The sequence below is a fragment of the Mustela nigripes genome, unplaced genomic scaffold (genome assembly GCF_022355385.1).
Source record: "Mustela nigripes isolate SB6536 unplaced genomic scaffold, MUSNIG.SB6536 HiC_scaffold_76, whole genome shotgun sequence".
Taxonomy (NCBI): domain Eukaryota; kingdom Metazoa; phylum Chordata; class Mammalia; order Carnivora; family Mustelidae; genus Mustela; species Mustela nigripes.
This window is the reverse complement of record NW_026739491.1, coordinates 2,911,752-2,924,101: the sequence shown is the minus strand read 5'-3', so window position 1 is coordinate 2,924,101 and position 12,350 is coordinate 2,911,752. Positions and strand designations below refer to the sequence as shown.

Genomic DNA, 12,350 nt, shown 5'->3' with positions numbered 1-12,350 from the left:
TTCCTAGTACCATTTACTGGACAGACTGGGGCAACACCCCCCGCATTGAGGCCTCCAGCATGGATGGCTCTGGACGCCGCATCATCGCCGATACTCATCTCTTCTGGCCCAATGGCCTCACCATTGACTATGCGGGCCATCGTATGTACTGGGTGGATGCTAAGCACCACGTCATCGAGAGGGCCAATCTGGACGGGAGTCACCGCAAGGCTGTCATTAGCCAGGGTGAGGTCCTTTCTTCACTCTTCTTCATCTCTCATCCTTCTGCCCCAGTCCAAGCCCCCAGGAGCCTTGGCAGGGGGTGAGATTTGCGCAGTTGCCAGGCCTGGGCCCAGAGCCCATGGCAGGCTCTGTCTGGACTGAGGTCCTTCTGGACTTTCCCCAGGCCTCCCCCATCCCTTCGCCATCACCGTGTTTGAAGACAGCCTGTACTGGACAGATTGGCACACCAAGAGCATCAACAGTGCTAACAAATTCACTGGCAAGAACCAGGAGATCATTCGCAACAAGCTCCATTTCCCCATGGACATCCACACCCTGCACCCCCAGCGCCAGCCCGCAGGTAAGAACCGACCCACCTGGTAAACCTCCTGTGCCTCTGGAAACCTTCCCTGCACCTGTCACAGCTGCCATGGTTTCTGGCCAGGAAGTCTGTGGTTGGTACGGATAAGGGCCAATTTCTCCCTCTGCTGGACATTCAGGGTACAACATCGAGACCCTAGAAAATGGGCTTCACTGTCCTGATTGGATTCGTGCAAACCTTCATAGGCTATCTCTTCTGTCCGGGATTCACTGTGTTCACACCTGGGGCAGGTGGAAAAAATAATGAGCTGTGGTTCCTCCTTCCAGGGAGCTCACACCCTGGTTAAATGACTGAACTGCCTTGGGGTGGACTCCGCCAGCCTTTTGGTATTTCCTGACCCTGTTGCTCTGGGCTCTTTGAACAGGGAAGAACCGCTGTGGGGACAACAATGGCGGCTGCACCCACCTGTGTCTGCCCAGTGGCCAGAACTACACCTGCGCCTGCCCCACAGGCTTCCGCAAGATCAGCGGCCACGCCTGTGCCCAGAGTAAGTGGGTTTGGGGCTCCTGCCTCAGTGGACATGCCTTGTGGAGGGGGTGTGGAAGGAACGGGAGATAGAAATCCAAGGGCTTGCGTGTCATGGGAGAGGAAGGACTTATGAGGCCGGTGGCTCCTACACCAAAGCTGAAGCCCAAGGGCTCAGTGACAGCACCCAGCTAAGTATGGGTCCCCACAGCCAGGCTGGTGGACCATTTCACCAGGTCAAATGCTTTATCCATAGGCAGTGAGACAGTTCCAGGCCCTTCTAGCAAGAAGGGGTTTCTGTCTCTTTACCTTTAGCCTCCCCCTGTTAAAGATGTCCTTTCAGGCCCTAAACCAAAGAGCCAAGATGAGGACCTCCGATGATGTTCTGTACATGGAGACCTTGGATAAATACGTGTCTGATGACTGGGAGAAAATAGGGTGCCCTGCTTGCTCCCGGATCTGCTATTTTGGCTTCCTTTGAGCTCCTGCAGGGTCATTGCCTTCAGAGGGCCACCCTATCTAGCTCAGAGTGACAGGTGACGTTTCTTAAGACGAGTCCAGAGAGAGGGGTGATGCAGGAGTATGGCGTGACCAGCGAGGGGCCAGGAGTCATTCCTCACACACCAGCAGCTGCTCTTACTTTCTGCTGTGTTCCCACTGACCCTCTTGTCCTTTGTTAAAACCAAACTTCTCTTGGGATCTGGGTCCTTCCCAGAGATTGATATGAGGGAAACTATCCAGAGGAACGGGGGCTATTCATTCAGCACACGTTGATTGAAAACCTACCTTCCTTGATTCTTGTACGTGCCCCGGTTTGTCCCTCTTGTCTCAGCGAGGTACAACGGGACTCCCCAGGAGCTCCCCCGTAAGCGTTTCTCAGAGGTTAAAGGGAGACACATGGTGAAGTGAGGCAAGGAGAGCTTTCCAGGCAGATATGTACCCTGGGAAATATTCAGATAGGCCAGAATGGGGTAAGGGATGAAGAAGAGCCAGCGGGGAAGAAGCTGTGTATAGGGCATTGGCCAGAGCGCCTTCTCCGGAGCCAGACCTGAGTTCAAGTCCCAGCTCTGGTGCTTTGTGGCTGAGGGAAGGTAGATGAGCTCCTTGACCTGCTGTTGGCCTCAGGGTTGCTAATCCAGGAAATGAGAATAAGAATGATGTGAATCACAGAGTTGCCAGGAGAGTGAAGGAGACAAGGCAGGCGAGGCAAGGAGTAAGCTCAGTAGACGTTGTTGGCTAACTTGTGAAGAGAAGGGGACGTAGGTGATGGCGGGCGTGGAGCGGCAGCCCTGAGGCAGGCAGGGAAGGAAGGAAGTGAGGTCTGGTGGGAGTGGATGGCCGGCCAGCCAGTATGGCTGAAGAGGCTGAGGAAAGAGGAGAGGAAAGGAGAGGAAGCTAAGGGACGCTTAAACAGGATACGCCTCTGTGCCCTGAGAGAGTCTGTTTCCTCATCCATTAATCCTAAAGCCTGAGTCTGTCAGCCCAGTGCTCACAGGGGGCCTGAGGTGTGAAGAGTAGGGGACAAAGGGCACCAGCTCCCAGCAAGTGTGATTGAACCAGATGTCACAAAGGTGAGCGTCTGTGTCTGTCACTGTGATTGGATTTAGAGCATTAAAAGGAGACCCCTTTCGGCCTTTGATCAGGTCTTGACAAGTTCCTGCTTTTTGCCCGAAGGATGGACATCCGTCGGATCAGCTTTGACACCGAGGACCTGTCCGACGATGTCATCCCACTGGCTGACGTGCGCAGTGCTGTGGCCCTTGACTGGGACTCCCGGGATGACCACGTGTACTGGACAGATGTCAGCACTGACACCATCAGCAGGGCCAAGTGGGATGGAACAGGACAGGAGGTAGGGCCCATCGAGGGCCCAAGCTCTCGGGGAGGGCAGGGACAGAGGGGATGGAATCCACCCTGTCCCGGGACCAGGCTTCCCATACCTTTGCCAACCTGGAGAGTTGGGACAATTGGGCCCCAGAGATGAGGTACAAGTCCAGTTGGTGATCACAGCTTTGCTCTCTGTCTAGGTGGTAGTGGATACCAGTTTGGAGAGTCCAGCAGGCTTGGCCATTGATTGGGTCACCAACAAGCTCTACTGGACAGATGCGGGTATGTACAGGACAGCCATGGCCTGGCTCTGTGGGATTCTTCTTCTTCTTTTTTTTTTTTTAAAGATTTTATTTGTTTATTTGACAGACAGAGATCACAAGTAGACAGAGAGGCAGGCAGAGAGAGAGAGAGGGGGAAGCAGGCTCCCTGCCGAGCAGAGAGCCCAATGCGGGACTCCATCCCAGGACCCTGAGATGATGATCCGAGCCGAAGGCAGCGGCTCAATCCACTGAGCCACCCAGGCGCCCATCTGTGGGATTCTTCTTATTAAAATCCTAATGTCAAGGAGAAGGGACCCAGTATCCCTCCCAGACCACTTGTCTTGGCCTTAGCTCTTGGTGGGTCAGAAGAACTGAAGCTAGACGCTCATATCTGAGGATTTGACATTTGCCAATCAAATGTCAGCTTCTGCTGCTGTGTAGCTGGTGCTCAAAAATGTTTTGAGGCATTTCAGAGAAGGAAACAATGCTCTGTGGTTTTCCTTCCGTCACTGTCTTAATACAATGGGCATTTTCTATGTACCAGGTGAGTCTGGGAGGCAAGAGGAATGCCTTACAGCAGAGCTTCTCAAAGTGTGGTCCTTGGACCTGCAGCATCATCATCTCCAAATTCATTTCCCTCCATATCTGTTGTGCATCTGTCGCAAAATATTTCTTGATCATCTCCTGCAGGCCAGGCTCTGTGCTGGGAGCAGAAGGTAGTAGGGTGAAGGACCAAGGATCGAGTTCATACCTTTGCCCCTTAACTTCGTCATTAGGTACAGACCGGATTGAAGTGGCCAACACAGATGGTAGCATGAGGACAGTTCTCATCTGGGAGAATCTTGATCGTCCCCGGGACATCGTGGTGGAACCCATGGGCGGGTGAGCACCTGTTCCTTTGGGACAAGCTCCACCCATCCCACAGCTCTGAGCACTAGAGGGGAGCCCGGAAGTTAATAAGAGGGGCCAGATCTTATGGGCACACCTAGGCAGCCAGGGCAGTTAACAGACACCACAGAGGTACAGTACAGTGACAGCTCTGTCCCCACAGTGGACGAGGAAACCTTTTGAATTTTTTTCTTTTTTTTGGTCTACTAACAAAAGGAACTCATTGTAAATCAACCAACCAACCAACCAACCAACAAACAAATAAGTAAATAAATCTGTAATAAGTGCAGATTCCCTATAGTCTCACTCTACGGCAATGACCATTGCTAACGGTTAACGGTTTAGGGTATTTTTTTAGATTTTCTTTTACACATATATATCTGTTTGGTACTGTTGATGGTGGTTTTGGTTTTACTGCAATGGTATACTGTTTTGTAACTTGGTTTTTTTTCCCCCCTTACCTATACATCCTGGATATCTTTCCACTTAATAATACAGAGCTCTCTTGCTCTTGTTCATGCTTACATAGAATTCTTTTAAATTTGTGTACCATAATTATTGAACCCATCTTGTCAAGGAAACTTTTTTTTTTTAAGATTTTATTTATTTATTTGACACACCGAGAGAAATCACAAGTAGGCAGAGAGGCAGGCAGAGAGAAAGAGGGGGAAGCAGGCTCCCTGCTGAGCAAAGAGCCCGATGTGGGGCTCAATCCCAGGACCCTGAGATCATGACTTGAGCCGAAGGCAGAGGCTTAACCCACTGAGCCACCCAGGTGCCCCACGGAAACATTTCTTGCACCCCATTCTTACTTCCCCTCTTTCTTTATCCCTGAACAGGCCTCATCTGCCAAGCACTCCTTGAGCCATTGAGCTCTGCCTTTATTAAAACACTGGGGAACCTCTGGATAGTGATAGAATGTACGAGACCTTCAGAGACAGCTTTGAGCCAGGACGGGGCTGTGAGCTGAGACAGGAGGCTGGGGCAGCTAGTGCAGGCAGTTGGCACCCTAGGCACCCCGAGTTCTCCTGGGGGTTAACTAGAATGCTGTAAGACCTTCCTTGCCTGTGCCCAGGTACATGTATTGGACTGACTGGGGTGCAAGCCCCAAGATTGAACGAGCTGGCATGGATGCCTCCGGTCGCCAGGTCATCATCTCTTCCAATCTGACTTGGCCTAATGGATTAGCCATTGACTACGGGTCCCAGCGGCTTTACTGGGCAGATGCTGGCATGAAGACGATTGAATTTGCTGGACTGGATGGCAGCAAGAGGAAGGTACGTGTGGTGTTAAGACATCATCCCACGACCCTGAAAGCCTCTGGGGCAGCTTGGAGGACCCAGAATGAGCTGTGTGCTATTCCTTTGAGGCTGTGGCTGCCCTCCGGAGCCAAGGAGGGTGGGTGGGGGATTGTTGCCTGATGATGAAGGGAAACTAGGGGATTTGTGTCAGATTGTGGTGCACAGACCTTCCTATTAACCATCACAACGGACACTATTTAATTGCCAAATGACTGCTGGATGATTGCTCTCTTTGTTTTTGCTGTTGTTCATTGGTATAATTTCAAACAAAAAAGTTGTGAGATTTGTCACATTGGTATACCATTCTCTATACACACACACACATACATACACATGCATTATTATTTTTCTGAACCGTCTGAGAATAAATTGGAAACATCCATTTCGTGACCCAAAAATTCTTCAGTTTCCTAAGAACAAGGACATTGTCTCAAGTAACCACAGTGTGATGATCAAAACCAGGAAATTTAGCACTGATACAGCATTACTGTCTAATTAACAGTCCATGTTCAGTCTCACCACAAATTGCCCCAATAATGTCCTTTGTAGCTTTTTTTTTTTCTTTTTTCTTTCTTAGACCAGGATCCGATCCCAGATCACAACTGTGGTTAGTAATCAGGTCTCTTTAACCTCTACTTCCTCATCCTTATCTAACCCATCCAGTCAAGGAAATGAGTCCCTTCTGTGTCTTTCATGACCTTTGTATTTTTAAATATCAAATGTCAGGGGTGCCTGGGTGGCTCAGTGGGGTAAGCCTCTGCCTTCGGCTCGGGTCATGGTCCCGGGGTGCTGGGATAAAGTCCCGTGTCGGGCTCTCTGCTCCGCAGGGAGCCTGCTTCCTCCCCTCTCTCTCTGCCTGCCTCTCTGCTTACTTGTGACCTCTGTCTATCAAATAAATAAATAAAGAAATAAATAAATAAATAATCTTTTTTTTTTTTTTTTAATCAAATGCTAGTTATTTTGTAGAATGTCTCTCAGTCTGTCTGCTGTTCCCTTAGACTCAGATTATGTTTGGGGCAGGAGTCCTACATTAAATCAAGCTGTGTCCAGTGTGTCTCACCAGCAGGCACAGATGTCGGCTTGTCCCTTTGCAGTGATACTAACTTGGCACGGTCAAGGTGGTTGGTTAAGAGGGTGTCTACTGTTACTCCTTTTGTAATGAATAAATAATTTGTGCAGAGAGACTCTGAAGTTACCTAAATCATACGAGATCTTTTACAATCATCACACAACCCTTGGAGCCAGGCGCTGTCACGGTCATATCACAGATTGGCAAACCAAAGCTCAGAGAGTTTTTTGTTTTAATCAGAGAGAGAGAGCACGCACATGCAGGCGAGCACCAGGAGGGGGAGCAGCAGGCAGAGGGAGAAGCAGGCTCCCCACTGAGGGAGGAGCTCGATGCGGGACTCTATCCCAGGACCTTAGCATCATAACCTGATCTGAAGGCAGCCACTTAATTGGCTGAGCCACTCAGACACCTCTCAGAGATTTGATAACCAGCTGTTGCTCAAGGTTGCCCAGCAGGTGGCAGTGGAGGAACTGTATCCTGTCTGCATGTGTGTGGGTGGATCCATCTTGACCACAGCTCTGTGCTTTCGCACCTTGCTGGGGGATGACCTCATGCTGCCTGCCCCGCCTGGCAGGTGCTGATTGGAAGCCAGCTCCCCCACCCCTTTGGGCTGACCCTGTACGGAGAGCGCATCTATTGGACTGACTGGCAGACCAAGAGTATACAGAGCGCAGACCGACTGACGGGGCTAGACCGAGAGACCCTGCAGGAGAATTTGGAGAACCTTATGGACATCCATGTCTTCCACCGCCGGCGGCCCCCAGGTGAGCAGCCTTCGGCCCGCCGAGGCTTCTCCTTGGCCTTCCTTTGCCGTAGACCTCCCCTTTGACGCCCCTCCACCTCCCCCTGCAGTGTCCACGCCATGCGCTAGGGAGAACGGAGGCTGCAGCCATCTGTGTCTTCGGTCCCCAAATCCGAGTGGCTTCAGCTGTACCTGCCCCACGGGCATCAACCTGATGCCTGATGGCAAGACCTGCTCACCAGGTAAGTTGGAGCGTCACAAATCAGGATAGAGCCTCTCCAAGTGGGGCAGTGGCTGTCTTCCTTCCCTGTGGGTGGACTCCAGGGTGGGTTGAGAAACCATAGGTCCTGGTACTCTGAGAGGCATAGAGGAGACCAAAAAGTTCTAGAGAGAAGGAAAAGTCCAGAAGGAGGCCCAAGGGACCAGGTAGACAGGATCATAGGCAGAGTCTAACTTGTTCTTATGGGGTCTCTATGCATACTAGAAAAAGATGCTCTTTTCCCAGATGCCCTGCTTTCATTGTTGGAAAATTGTCATAATACACTGATCAGGTTAAAACAAGTCACTTCAGTTTTATCTGCCCAGATTTTATATAATGAATATTAAAACTTATGATCTCTCCAATGTCATGCCTTGGAAGTACCACTTTGTGAGTGTTACAACATAGATGACAGCCTCAGCTGGAAGGTCCCGGGAGCAGGGCCTGGCTGCCCAGCAGTTAGAAGTTGATGTTTCTCCCTAGGGGATGCTACATGCCTGGCTGCATTTGAACCCTAACATCCTTGGGAGTTTGAATGAGAAAGGATCTGTGAATAGGCCCTCCATGATCTGTAGGGAAAGCCCTTTTTCACGTAACATAAAGTTTTTTAAACCAAATGGTAAAAGTTCTTGAAAAGTGTGTCACTTCTAGAATATTAACAAAGAGCTCTCGTTTACAACTATATGTCAGGCCCAGTGCTAAGTGCTTTTCTGTGTACAGATCTCTCCTAGTCCTTACAGGATACCCTGCCCTTATTCCCATTCTACAGATGCTAAAGCTGAGGCTTGAGCAATTTAAAGAACTTACCCAGGATCCACTAGAAACTAACAAGAGATTTCAGATCCTCTTACTGGCTGCACTAGGGTGACTGTCCTCTTTCCTTTTGTCCCTACCTGGGCAGGCATGAATAGTTTCCTCATCTTCGCCAGGAGAATAGACATACGCATGGTCTCCTTGGACATCCCTTATTTTGCTGACGTGGTGGTACCTATCAACATTACCATGAAGAATACCATTGCCATTGGAGTAGATCCCCAGGAAGGTCCGTGTGGCCCTCTGTCCCCAAGCTACTGCAGCTGCTGTTCTTCCTCTCCCGTTGCTTCCTGCCAAGAGCCTGGGGCTTCCTGTTCCCTCTGGCACAGCCCTGCCCCCATCTCTGTAGCTTCCTCTTGGGTAACGAGGGCATGCTTTGGGGCCTTTCTTCCATCCCTGCCAACTACTTTCCTCTTATGGTCATTCTTTATTTCCGTGGATTGCCTCTGCTCAGGGGTAGAGGTTCTCTCTGACACGCCCTGGCATCCCTGTGGGTGTCCCTTTGGGAGAGGCGAGGGTCCAGGCTAAGCCAAGCCTTCCCTTTCCAGGAAAGGTGTACTGGTCAGACAGTACCCTGCACAGCATCAGCCGTGCCAATCTGGATGGCTCGCAGCATGAGGACATCATCACCACAGGTGGGCCTTGCTTCCAGCCCAGGGACCCCCTGTCTGGCTCCAGAGCTGGGGAAACAGCCCGTCTGTTTTAAGGCAGGAGCCAGTGTGCGCTCTTGACTTCCTGCAGGGCTGCAGACCACAGATGGGCTTGCGGTGGATGCCATTGGCCGGAAAGTGTACTGGACAGACACGGGAACCAACCGGATTGAAGTGGGCAACCTGGACGGGTCCATGAGGAAAGTGCTGGTGTGGCAGAACCTGGACAGCCCACGGGCCATTGTGCTGTACCATGAGATGGGGTGAGAGCCGGCTCTGTGGATCTGGGCAGCGGGCTGGGCCGGGCCAGCTGGGGCTCCCACAGGGGTACAGGAGAAGAATCGAACGCAGGCGTGCCTCAGAGGAACGTGGAGATGGACCTCGCCCCTTCTGACTTCTTTTGGGGTGGGTAGGGTAATGTAGAGGTAACGGGCACCAGCCTTGAAGTCAGAAATCCAGGATTCAACATTCTTTACCATGTGTTAGCTGCGTCTGTCACTCCGGGTCCTGTTTTTAACCTCTGATCCTCAGTTTCCTCACCAGTAAGTGGAGGTGAGAGTGAAAATGTATACCTCATGCTCTTGGGAGGACAAAGTGAGAGACTCCATGGAAAATTCTTTCTTAAAAAAATTGTGGCTAAAAAAAATAAAATAAAATTTACCATCTCAATGGTATTTTAAGTGTACGGCTCAGTAAAGTCTATTCACACAATGGTGACACATCTTCAGAATGTTCTCGGCCTGCACATCCGAAGCCCTAGACCCCCAGAGCAACAACTCCACTTTTTGCATGAAATACTTTTCACAGCGTTTGGCCTGTGGTCAGTACTTCCAGCATATAGGAGCTATGGACATAGCAGCGAGTATTTTTCCTGGCCCAGGTTCATGTACTGGACAGACTGGGGGGAGAACGCCAAGCTGGAGCGGTCTGGAATGGACGGCTCAGACCGGACCGTGCTCATCAGCAACAACCTAGGATGGCCCAACGGGCTGACCGTGGACAAGGCCAGCTCCCAACTGCTCTGGGCTGATGCCCACACTGAGGTAGGAGTCCTGCTCCTGTTGCTTTTCCCGGAAGCCCGGGGAGATGGGACGGGGGCTGTTCAGGATCTCTACTCAGGGCTCCTCGCCTACACATAGCCACCCCGCACCGTCTCCTTCCTCCACAGCGAATTGAGGCTGCCGACCTGAACGGTGGCAGCCGGCACACGTTGGTGTCCCCAGTCCAGCACCCCTATGGCCTCACTCTGCTTGACTCCTATATCTACTGGACTGACTGGCAGACCCGGAGCATCCACCGTGCCGACAAGGGGACCGGCAGCAACGTCATCCTGGTGAGGTCCAATCTGCCAGGCCTTATGGACATTCAAGCTGTGGACCGGGCACAACCACTGGGTGAGAGTGGGCCAGAGCTGGCTTTCTGAGGGTAGCCCGGTGTCTGAGATAAGTCAGGAGCACAGAGATCCTTCTATGATCTCAGAGACAAGGACCTCCTTAAGCCCCCTTCCTCGATCAGGCTGTGCTCCGTCCGGGTATGGCTCTGGGACTCTGACTGCTATCACCTTCAGAAAACCTGAAGGGAGACACACCTGCTCCTCCTCCCTCATCCCTGCCAGGCCCCAGATTCTGTCACTTAAGATAGCAGAGAACCAGGCATAAGAGACCAGGGCCTTTGTAAGTTTTCTGCAGGAATCCAGGCTGGGTGTCATGGCTCATGCGTCTCGCCTCCCCAGGTTCTAACAAGTGTGGCTCTAGAAATGGCGGCTGCTCCCACCTCTGCTTGCCTCGACCCTCAGGCTTCTCCTGCGCCTGCCCCACTGGCATCCAGTTGAAGCGAGATGGGAAGACATGCGATCCCTCCCCCGAGACCTACCTGCTCTTCTCCAGCCGAGGCTCCATCCGGCGTATCTCGCTGGATACCAGTGACCACACGGACGTGCACATCCCAGTTCCTGAGCTGAACAATGTCATCTCCCTGGACTATGACAGCGTGGACGGGAAGGTCTATTACACAGACGTGTTCCTGGATGTTATCAGGTATGAATGTCCCTGAAATCTCCAGAGGACACAGACCTGTGTCCCATCCCTGGTGGGATGAGGTCATGTCCATGTTGACCTCTAAGCAGACTGAGTGGTTCTAATCCTGACTTGTTGTTCACTTGTCACTAACAATAGAGTTCAGGGGCACTGGGTTACTCAGCTGGTTAAGCATCTGCCTTTGTCTCAGGTCATGATCCCAGGGTCCTGGGATCGAGTCCCACATCAGGCTCCCTGCTCAGTGGAGAGTCTGCTTCTCCCTCTGCCTGCTGCTCCCCCTGCTTGTGTGCTCTCTCTTACGGTCAAATAAGTAAAATCTTTAAAAAAAAAGAATAGAGTTCAGATTTGGGGTTTTTTATTGTTGTTGTTTATTTCTAGATTAATAGAAGCCCAGTATATAAAACAATCAGGCTGAGGACCTGCCCCACTGCCCGGCCCTGTGGGAGCTCCTTGCATTCCCTAAGACTCATTGATGAGTAGCTAAGCAGTATATCTGTATTATAATACAGGATCCCTGGCCAAATGCCAAGGCCTGGGGTTGTTCACAAGGTTGCATTTTGCTGTTTTAAAAATATTTTTGTTTTGTTTATTTTACTTTCTATTATTCTTTCCATTTGTTTTTTGTCCCATCATAGCTGAGGAATGTGATGGCCTGCCACTATTTTGAGGGGTTTATTACGGCAGAGATTCTCCTATAAAAGAATAAGGGCGTTCCCCCTTGGTTCTCCCTGAGAGGCATATTAGAATCTCAAGCTGGAGCTGGATGGTTGGGGAGTGTTGGTGGTGGTGCCTGGGTGGCTCAGTTGATTAAGCATCAGCTTTCCGCACAGGTCATGATCCCCGGGGTCCTGGGATTGAGCCCCACTTCAGGCTCCCTGCTCAGCGGGGAGCTTGTTTCTCCTTCTCCTGCTCCCCTCTGCTTGTGCTCTCTCTTTCTCCCTCTTACATAAATAAATAACATCTAAAAAAAAAAAAAAAAAGGAATCTCATGCTGGGAGCAGGTGGGAATATGTAGTCTAGAGAAGTTCCTGAAGTGTTTATGACATACCCCATCCTGTGGTTGAATTCCGTGGTAGAGGACTAATGTAAAAATACACAGGGAGATTTGGACCAATGTGCCTTTCTTATAATTACCACCTATCAATCCTTATCTCTCTCCTAAGGTATGTGGGGAATTACTGACCTGTCTTCTGCAAGACATGGGCCCAAACACCTCCTACTTAGAGCAGGAAACATTCTGTCCTCCCAAGGATTTGCCCATTAATTCTGCTAATATTTTGACTACCTCCTGTGGCTAGATGCTGAGGAGTGTACTGGTAGATAGGTAGTCTCTGTCCCTGTGGAGTTTATAATAGGGATCTAATTATCAGAACATGGATTAAAGGGGTTTCAGTCTAGGGGTGAGAGGCTGGCTTAGTTGGAAGAGCATGTGACTCTTGATCTTGGGGTCATAA

The 12,350-nt window shown here is 50.8% G+C and overlaps 1 protein-coding gene across 1 annotated transcript in view; it reads left to right on the top strand.

Moving 5' to 3' along the window:
- LOC132008261 (low-density lipoprotein receptor-related protein 4) overlaps positions 1-12,350 on the top strand; it is a 50,514-nt gene that overhangs the window by 22,329 nt on the left and 15,835 nt on the right. Inside the window, exons 14-28 of the mRNA XM_059386796.1 lie at positions 8-225; positions 386-562; positions 948-1,070; positions 2,692-2,900; positions 3,076-3,157; positions 3,915-4,020; positions 5,102-5,303; positions 6,971-7,160; positions 7,249-7,380; positions 8,299-8,439; positions 8,759-8,845; positions 8,952-9,123; positions 9,741-9,903; positions 10,029-10,254; positions 10,593-10,896. Of these exons, the coding sequence (XP_059242779.1) occupies positions 8-225; positions 386-562; positions 948-1,070; positions 2,692-2,900; positions 3,076-3,157; positions 3,915-4,020; positions 5,102-5,303; positions 6,971-7,160; positions 7,249-7,380; positions 8,299-8,439; positions 8,759-8,845; positions 8,952-9,123; positions 9,741-9,903; positions 10,029-10,254; positions 10,593-10,896 (2,532 nt within the window). The remainder of the gene's footprint in view (positions 1-7; positions 226-385; positions 563-947; positions 1,071-2,691; positions 2,901-3,075; positions 3,158-3,914; positions 4,021-5,101; positions 5,304-6,970; positions 7,161-7,248; positions 7,381-8,298; positions 8,440-8,758; positions 8,846-8,951; positions 9,124-9,740; positions 9,904-10,028; positions 10,255-10,592; positions 10,897-12,350) is intronic.